At 50.6% G+C, this 8838-nt stretch overlaps 2 protein-coding genes across 2 annotated transcripts in view; one reads left to right on the top strand and one right to left on the bottom strand.

The window, feature by feature from the left end:
• The window catches only part of LOC103797499 (BPI fold-containing family B member 4-like), a 10874-nt gene extending 9674 nt beyond the window's left edge, over nucleotides 1-1200 (top strand). The window contains exons 13-15 of the mRNA XM_009069718.1: nucleotides 160-223; nucleotides 554-630; nucleotides 1177-1200. Of these exons, the coding sequence (XP_009067966.1) occupies nucleotides 160-223; nucleotides 554-630; nucleotides 1177-1200 (165 nt within the window). The remainder of the gene's footprint in view (nucleotides 1-159; nucleotides 224-553; nucleotides 631-1176) is intronic.
• A 4317-nt stretch (nucleotides 1201-5517) lies between these two features.
• Nucleotides 5518-8838, bottom strand: part of BPIFB2 (BPI fold containing family B, member 2) — a 5523-nt gene continuing 2202 nt past the window's right edge. Inside the window, exons 6-16 of the mRNA XM_009069719.1 lie at nucleotides 8617-8662; nucleotides 8319-8379; nucleotides 8009-8100; nucleotides 7712-7888; nucleotides 7367-7408; nucleotides 7071-7235; nucleotides 6706-6773; nucleotides 6361-6406; nucleotides 6042-6105; nucleotides 5868-5944; nucleotides 5518-5586 (exon numbers count right to left, since the gene is read on the bottom strand). Of these exons, the coding sequence (XP_009067967.1) occupies nucleotides 5518-5586; nucleotides 5868-5944; nucleotides 6042-6105; nucleotides 6361-6406; nucleotides 6706-6773; nucleotides 7071-7235; nucleotides 7367-7408; nucleotides 7712-7888; nucleotides 8009-8100; nucleotides 8319-8379; nucleotides 8617-8662 (907 nt within the window). The remainder of the gene's footprint in view (nucleotides 5587-5867; nucleotides 5945-6041; nucleotides 6106-6360; nucleotides 6407-6705; nucleotides 6774-7070; nucleotides 7236-7366; nucleotides 7409-7711; nucleotides 7889-8008; nucleotides 8101-8318; nucleotides 8380-8616; nucleotides 8663-8838) is intronic.

Consider the following 8838-nt stretch of genomic DNA (forward strand, 5'->3'; position numbering starts at 1 on the left):
CAAATTGAGGAAGAAAAGTAGATTTGCTACAAAGAGAAGAGGGACTGTTCTTTTGCTGTATCAGTGGACAGTGGTTTGCAGCCCTGAGGATGGAGCTGTGCTCACTGCTGTCATGGGCAGGGCAGTGCCCCTCACATGCTTGTTCCTTCTCTGGTTCAGATCTCGGTCCTGAAGCCTCACTGCAGCAGTCTGCTGGTGGAAACTTTACTGCCCATGATCAATGGTAAAGTGACTGGGATGGCTGTAACGTTGGGAGTTCTGAGGAAGGAGGGAAGAGGGACTTGTGTTTGTGTTTGGAAGCTGTAGCAGGACAGCTGAAGCCATTAAAACTCTGCAATCTCCATTCTGAAGCTGTAGTTAAAAGTCCCAACCTTAGCCTTGCACCATCCCACCCTATGATCTGTGCTAGCAACAGGCAGTGTTGAAGAACAGAAGGAAAGCCAAGGGCATGGTGCCTGATCCTGCTGTGGTTGGTGGCTCTGAGCAGTTCTGTCGTGGGGTGTAAGCTGGGTCACCCCTTGGCAGCTCCTAAGGACCTGTCTGTCCCCTACAGGTGCCCTGAGCATCGGAATCCCACTGCCAAATGTGCTGGGCATTCCCTTGATAAAGGTGGACGTTCAGATATTAACGGTGAGTGTTTGGATGGGCTGTTCCCTCCTATAAGGCACGTGCACAGGTCATTGGGGCTGTTCACAGGACTCTGCCAGTGCTGGTTGTGAGTGTAAGAGCTGTAGATTTTAATCCCTGAAAGGCCAAAAGGAGCTGTTCTGTCTGACCTCCCTCAGATCGGGGAATGCTGCCCAAGGATGTGATGCCCACACATGGTATGGAACCAGGTGTGTCATGAGCAGTGCTCAGGCCCTGGGGCAGGTCCCAGTTCCCCATCCAGTTCTCCTTTTCTTTCTGGAGAGCTCAGTGTAAGCAGCTCTGGCATGGATCCAGGGAGCTGGGCAAGTCTTTTCCAGTGGCACCATTTAAAGTGTCTTGAATTGCACCCTGGAGGTGTCCCAAAGCAGCTGGGATATCCTCCAACACTTACCGAGGGGTTCTGTGCCCTTATTACTAACTGGACATGAGGATTTTTGCAGGGGGTTTTTCTGTTTACTGTGTGCTGTGAACCAGCATCCATCAAAGTTGGGAGATAACATGGATGTGGCTCTCTCTGCTTCCCTTCAGGGCCTGATTGTGCTTCTGGTGTGAGCTGGGGAGCACAAGGTATGGAGGAGGCTGAGGGGGCAGAGAGAGGAAGAGACCAGCCAGGATGGAACACCAGGACCACCATCATCTGCTTTTCTTTCCTGAACTTGATTCAAGATTCCTGATCATATTTAAGACACTTAAAAGTGAATTTGTTTGTGTGAGTGTGGTGAAGCTTGTGTAAGCCAAAGCCGATCAGCAGCTCTGTGTACAAATATTTATTTAGAGAAGTTGGTGTGGTTTTGGGGTCACAGTCACAGCAGTTGCATGTGATGCTGTGGTGGAATTGGGAAATTTGTTCTGAGGGAAAACTCTTCCTGATAGAATGAAAAAGTGACTTGTTACATATAGCTTCCAAAGTGAATGTCCCTCTCCGGGTTTGGGAGGGAGCTCAAAGTACATTTGTCATGTCACTCTTTAATAAACATTCCTACTTTTTTAGTGCTTGGAATGAGGTTCTGGTTTCTGATGCTTCTCAGAGAGAGCTTCTGTTCTGTCCCCACTCTGGGATGTGTTTCCTTTGTGGCAGCTCATGTTTTGGGTTTGAAAACTCTTCTCACTTGAACTTCCTGAGAAAAAAAATAAACTTGGATTTTCAGTGGCTCCTCTTGGCCTGGTAACCTACTGACCAAATGCTAATCCACAAGCAAGAAATGAGAATGAAATTGAATTTCCAAAGGACATGAAGCATTTTATAACAGAATCTGAAGGGAAAACTTCATTACCAGGGAACTGAGAGATCTGATAGCCCTGGAGCACTCCCATCTGCCTGCCAGAGCCACAGCTGATGTCACAGTCCATCGAGGGGACAGAAACAAATATTCTGGCATTTTGGATCTCAGAAAAACAAATTATTCTGGGTACAAAAACCCTATAAATATGAGGTTTAAAGTGGCCTCTCCAACACCTGTTTTGCCCAGTGCTGGATGTTATGAGTGTGTTCTTTGCTTCTGGTGTGCCCAGAGGTAGTGGCAGAACTGCACTGCTGCAGCACAGGTCTGGCACTGACCGAGTGAGGGATGGGGCAATATTCCACTCTGCATTTCTGCCTGAAGGTAGGAATAGTTCAGTATCTGCCAGGCCAAAGCCTGTGGCTGCTGCATTAATTTCCAAGCATCACTGTGAGATGCTGCAGAGGAATCACTGAACACTGGGACCTGTTGGTGGTTCCAGTTCATGTGAACTGCCCAGTGCTGTCCCGAGCTGTGCCAAACACAAACTTGGTGTCACACATGGTTGCTGTATGGGCTGGCCTGCCTTGTGTCACAGCAGAAGGGGTTGGGGTGGGTTGAAGTCTACAGTAATGCTGACAACAGGTCTTTAGGTGAGTTTGAATGGCTCCTTTGGTTCCCAGTCTGGTGCAGGCTGATGTTGCCAGTGGGACTGTGGTCTCCAAAGGCTGTTCACCTGCTGCTGACACAGACCTTGCCCTGTCCCTGGACAGAAATGATGCTGCTGTGTGGTGATGGGGCTTCACACTGAGCAGAGGGCTGTGGTCAGCCCCAGCACCAGCTGAACCCCATGGTCAGGGGTGTCTGCAGAGCGAGGAGTGAACAAGAGTGAATGCTGTGGAGCATTGGGCTGTGCTCAGGAGCACAGAGCTTAGATTCCATTGCTTATGTTCCCTGGTACCAGAATGCCCACAGAGCTGGGCTGAGCAGAGTTTGGGGGTCTCTGTGACCCTGTTACCCGGAGGGCAGGACGAGAAGCCCCAGCCACCTGCATTGGCAGCTGCTTTGTGCCACTTTAGGGTTTCAGCACTTCTGGGGCTTGGCGCCTCCATCCATCCTTTCTGCCCACAGGTTGGCAGAACATGCTGTATTTGCACAAGGTTTTGTTCTGGTTCCTGAGCAAACACCTTCTGGACAATAAGTAAAGTTTAGCCCCTCTTTTCACCCTCGTTTGACCATCACTTCTGTGTGCATTCTGCTCTTCTGTGGGGGATTCATTTTGCTGGCAAGTTACAGAGCACTCTGTGGTCTCTCATTGTCCCAGGGCTCTGCTTGACTTAAGAAAGAAAAGACAGTGGGAAGCATGTGATGAGAACTCACTGCATGGAGCCAGGGCAGGGCTGTGAGCCCAGGGTTGCAGAAAAGTGAGAAAGTCATCTCATACCCCTGGAAATGGCTTTTCCTCCTGGGGTCTGGGCTCCATCATACTGTTCATCACATGAGGCTGAGCGGGAAGGAGCCGAGGAACCTTTTCCAAGGGAAGGGACAGATCCTTCTCAGTGTAACTCATTACTTCTGCAACTTGTACATTTAATGCTCTGAATTTCTGGTGGGCTCAGGAGTATATCCAGAGCAGGAAACTGCGATCGAGAATCCATAAGAGCTTAGACAATCCTGTCTAGGAAAGTTTCCTTAACACTGGCACCCTGACAGGCTGGAAAATCTTTTGCTGGGTGAGGAGCAGGAGGGGTTGCAAGGGGCTAGCTGTGCTGCTGGCTGTGTGTGGGACTTGCTCCAGGAATGTCCCTGGCAAGTCTTCATCCCTCTGCTGCTCTGTGAGGGCTGGAGAAGGAGCTTGTCCCTGCTGCTCCAGCATTTGAACCATCCGTCTGGTGTGTCCTGCTCCATGTGCCACTGGTGAGGGAAACCAAGTGTCACCGGGCAGCTCTTCCCACCAGACTGCCCAGGAAAGTGATGGATTTTGTGTATGCCAAAGGTGCTAATACACTTTTTTCAGCATTCCTTTTCCCAGGTTAACCCAAAGTGGCAGCTGGGGACAGCACTGACCATCTGTTGCAGGCCCAGCTGTGCTGGGGTGCTCAGTAAATGAGGTGACTGAACGGAGAAGCAGAAGATCCCTCATTCTCCAGCATGAGCCAGCTCTGCTCCAAGCCTGCAGCTGCTCCCAGGTGGGATGTGGGGCTGGGGGTTGGGGGGTGCAGCTGATGAGACCCCAGGCCTGTGCTGGAGAGACAGAGCCATGCAGTGAAGCCTCGAGGCAGAATATCTCCTGACAAAGAAATATGATTTTTTACTACTGTAGCTTATGCCTTTTGGGAAACTGGTTTAAGATATATTAATCAAAGAATAATGGTTGCAGCCCTACCAGGAAACTTTTATTAGGAGCAGTTCCCTCTATGGCCAACTTTGGGCAGTAACATCATTAGTCAGGTCCCCATGCTGGGCATATAAACCTTCAGGGCTCTTTAGTCCTTCTAGTAAATCAATCTGTGTTGTTTTCTTTGCTTTCTTATTTCTGAGTCTCTGACATATGAGGTTTTGGAGTGTTTTGCAACAGCTTCAGAGGCTAGAAATGATGAGTATAGCTGTGGCAAGTGAAAGCAGATGTAGATGCCATTAATATGGTTTCATGGCTGGGGTGTTATCATAGGAGAGCTGAGGTGGGAGCTGCATGGTCAGAGATAAGGATGTTCCTCCTGGGCTGCACAGTCAGGGATGAGAATGCTCCTTCTGGGCATCAGCACAGCCATGTACTTGCCCTGGCTGGGGTAGCTGCCAGCAGCACCCACTGTTTGAACAACAGGGGTGGCTTCTGGAAGCTCTGTTACAACCCACCCTTCCCTTTCGGATGCTTATGTCTGTTGTGGGTATTTTCTCCCCTTTAATTTCCTGAGATGTGTTCAGTCAGTAGGAAAGAGCATCCCAAAGCCAACAATCATGGGGCTGGTGCAGTGTGATGCCTGCAGTCACCTCTTATTCAGTGTTTCCTCTGTGATGAGCTTTCTCAGAAGCAAAGTGTTGAAAATATAACTGCCTTCAAGCCTAAAATTAGAAACCATTCTGCAGACTGATTTCCCTCCCTCCCCCCCTTCCTTCTGACCTAGGAAACCCACCAGCCACAATGTTCCCATAGTAACATGAGACATGGAGGAAAAGCAGATGAAAGATCTCTCATATGGACCATGTTGTTCTGCAGCTGAGAGGCACAAGTCTGCTTTACTTTCTTGTAAATAAGTGGAATTTTGATGCTCCCTTAATTAAATGTAAGGTCTGGACATCCATACTGGTTCCAGTTCTTAGCAAGGCAAAATTCATCTGTCTATAGGTACAAATTCTTGAGGGGGAAAAATGTCAATAGTCCCACCAGAAAATGCAGAATTAAAGAGAAATGTTTAATTAAAGCATGGAACATTGTTACAATCCATCCTCTGTGCAACAAAAATACCAGGAGCAGGGCTGGAAGAGAAAGGTGCTAGTGCAATGCTGTTACTGTCCAGAATATAAGACCATGATGTTTTAGTAAGGCAAGAAAAAAGATTTTCAACATTTCAAGTAGTGGCAAGCCACGGAGTTTGATGTGAGAGTCAACAGAACAATTTTGCCACTGTTTTACTCCAGACACCAGACTTCAGCCCAGGATGGTTGCCTTGCCAGTTCTTGCCTCCAGTTGGAGGTTGCAGGGAATCAAGACATAATCCTGAGCAGGGGAAGAAGGAGGGCTGAGCACAGTGCCTGTGCAGCTCTGTCAGCCTGCACAGAGCTCACCACCCCCTACAGCCCCTCTGACACAGCCACTGCTCCTGTCCATGGGGCTAGAGAGGGGCTGGGCCTATTTAAAGCAGTGGAATTTGGTTCTGCAGGTTGCCTGGACTGGGGGAGCAGGCTCTGATTTATTCCAGAGCAGGGAGGTTAGCATTGCACCCATGCTCATTTTATATCAAACACAGCAGGGAGCAATCTAAATGTCTTATTTCTTACCTTGTGGATTGTGATGTTGACATTGGTGTAAGTGAAACTGGCAATGTGGGGCAGGAAAACACCTTCTCTCAGGATCACTAGGAAAAGAAAGATGGAAAGTTGACAGCTGAGTGCTGCCTGGGTCTGCATTGAGCATCACACATGGCAGCACCTACAGAGCTCCCAGCGTCTCACCGTTCAAATGGGCTGGCACCTCCTCACGGATCGTGGGCAAGAATAACTCCTCCAGCAAGGCAGCCTGCAGGGAAAAGCCAAGGTCAGCTCATGGTGTGGGGCTAAAGCAGGAGGAGAGGGGCAGAGGCCCATGAGAGAGGGTGCCCACTGCACCTCTCCCCATCCCACAAGGACCTGACTCTCCCTTTCCCCAGGTGCTGTGAGCACCCAAAGCCAGTATTTCCACATTTCCCTGCTAGCACCTGCTGCCCAGGGTGGCTGGGGGGGACCAGGCTGCCAGAGAACGGTGTGGGGAGGGGCTGCAACTGGGGGCACCTACCAGTACAGGACCCACGTCGGAGGTGGCCAGGCTGAGCTCAATATCCCTGGAAAACAAAGAGCAGCACAGGAGCTGTTGATGATAACCCATAATAAGCAGTGGCTTCTCTGCTTCCCCAAGCCCCCTAGCTGGGTTTGGGGCCAATGCCAGGGAGTGGAAGGTACAATTCCCACTTTTCTCCCTAACCACATTACTGGAGTCTCAGTTTCCCTGGGGAAGGAGCTACCTCTGCAGTGCCCAAGTCCTAAAAGCTAAGAACCTCCCCGGACTGCTTTGCCTCTCCTTTCCCTGCTGTGACTGGGATGTGTCCCGTTCAAGCACATGGAGAACATGTGGGTTCATTACTCTATTGCTGCTGCTGAGATTATCATCCTCGTGTCAGTGACGCTGAGGTGGAGCCTTGCAGACACATCCTGTGAGGGGAACAGACAACAGGATCAGTGAGGAAACAGCCCCACTTCAGCTTTGAATAGTGGGGTGTGATGAACCCATCAGTGTGCTGCCACCTGTGATGTGCTCTCCATGCCCTGCGTAATGCCATGTGGGCAAACACTGTTGGGGACCAGGAGCACTGTGATGGGGAAAGGCTAAATCAGCCCCCGTGGTGGCTGCAGTAGGACCAGGGCTTGGAGCAAAGGGCACATGGGCAGCACAGGTATGCTTGGCAGCACATGCTTCCCAAGCTTGGCATGCTTGCAGCACACACTCACCACGTTCACACTCAGGAACCTCTGGAAAACAGATGATCTCGCTCCAATCTGGGCAGTGAGGAAGAGCTTCAGGATTGCTTCGCCTTCCTCCAGCACCACGTGGGGTGAACTCCGGGTCACAGCTTCCAGCACCACTGGAAGGTCCTCCTGGAAGAGGAAGCCCATCTGCCACGGGAGTGGGGTTATTCCTGGGCAGAGCAGCCATCCCCATGTCCCTGGGGTGGTGGGTGGGCAGCTGCAGGGGCACTGCCCAAGCTGGGACCATGTCTCTCAGGGTGTCAATGACAGCAACGCACCTGAGTGATCTTCTGTGCCAAGGTGGCAGTGGTCAGTGGGCTCTGGAAGACAAAGCTCATGGTCAGACTCATATCTATGTGGAGCTGCTGCTCCAGGGCTCGTGTATGCACAGGAGCCCTCCTCATGCCAGGAGCAGCCTACAGGTTACTCCTTATGGCAAACTCTCTCTGTCCCATTAGACCAGTAATATTTTGGGGAGCTTGTGGGTGAGGAGTTGTAACTTCTGTGAGTGCTCAGACACTCATTTCTGTGTGGGGCATGTGGCTCCTCCAAGTCTCCCAGGGCAGGGCTGTCCCTCCAAGTGTATATCTCCTGCTCTTTCTTTCTTTGCTTGCTCCACTCACCAGGATGGTCATGTTGAAGGCTCCAGCCGTTTCCAGGGCGAAGAAGAGGCTGGTATAGAAGTGCTCAGAGAAAGCTAGGATGAGGTGTGAAGGGCTGGAGCTTGCTGGCTCAGGCATGCTGAAGGGCACAGGGCTGACTGGCAGAGGGATTGCTGTCCCTGCCACCTGGAAAGTTGTCTGCAGGGACAAAGGAAAGGAGGAAAGGAGTTTGCGGTGTCTCGGGGCATGTAGCACTGGGAGGAAGTGGCTCTCCCAAGGACTGGAGCTGGGATGTGAGAGCTAGAAAGTGAGACTTACTTGCAAGGAGATGATGATTCCCTGCTCGGAGTACATGGGGGCAGCCAGGGGCAGGTACTGGACCTGGCAGCTTGGTGTGATGGGGAATGGAGCTGCAAATGGAGCAGAGGGGTGCTCAGGAAGAGGAGGGGAGCAGTGACAAGGGGTTGGCTCTGGGAAGTTTCTGGGTTTCCTGAGTAAAGAGATGAGGAAAGATCTGGGCAGAGGAAGCAGGTCCCTGGGGACATGGTGGAGGCAAAACCTCTGCTGCTGCAGGGTGGGAGCCTGTCCAAAGCCCTCACAATAATGATACTGAAAGCTGAGTGCTCACCTGCCAGAGACATCAGCCTTTCGTTTGGAAAAAGCAGCAATTTGGAGACTTCCAGGCAAATCTATGGGATAAAGAATAAAAAGAGAGGTGGTAGATGAACGTGGAGGTCTGCCAACATCATGCATCCCAAATGCCTCTGAGGTGGGTGTCCCCAGTGGTTGACAGTCAGGAGCCAGGGGACAATAGTGACCACAGAGATATGGGGGAGACCTGGCAAAGGCCCAGGTTGACTTAAAGTGCTCTAATTCTTACAGAACTCTACAATGCTTGTCTTGTGCCTTTACAAACTTAATCTTACCTTATCAACATTGATCTCCTTGTCCACACTTGATCCTGAGGACTTGCTGGATGAAAACAACAGAAAAGTCAGGCAAGAACCAGTTCTGCTGAGGGTGGGTGAGTGTCTTTTATCTGCCCCAAAAGGCATCCAAAGACAGAACGACCATTATTTTCTATCATCTATTAAGCTATGTTTACGATTCAGAATCTAAAACCACTGGAGAATTGCTGCTGGGCTTGC

The sequence above is a fragment of the Acanthisitta chloris genome, unplaced genomic scaffold (genome assembly GCF_000695815.1).
Source record: "Acanthisitta chloris isolate BGI_N310 unplaced genomic scaffold, ASM69581v1 scaffold20682, whole genome shotgun sequence".
Lineage (NCBI taxonomy): Eukaryota > Metazoa > Chordata > Aves > Passeriformes > Acanthisittidae > Acanthisitta > Acanthisitta chloris.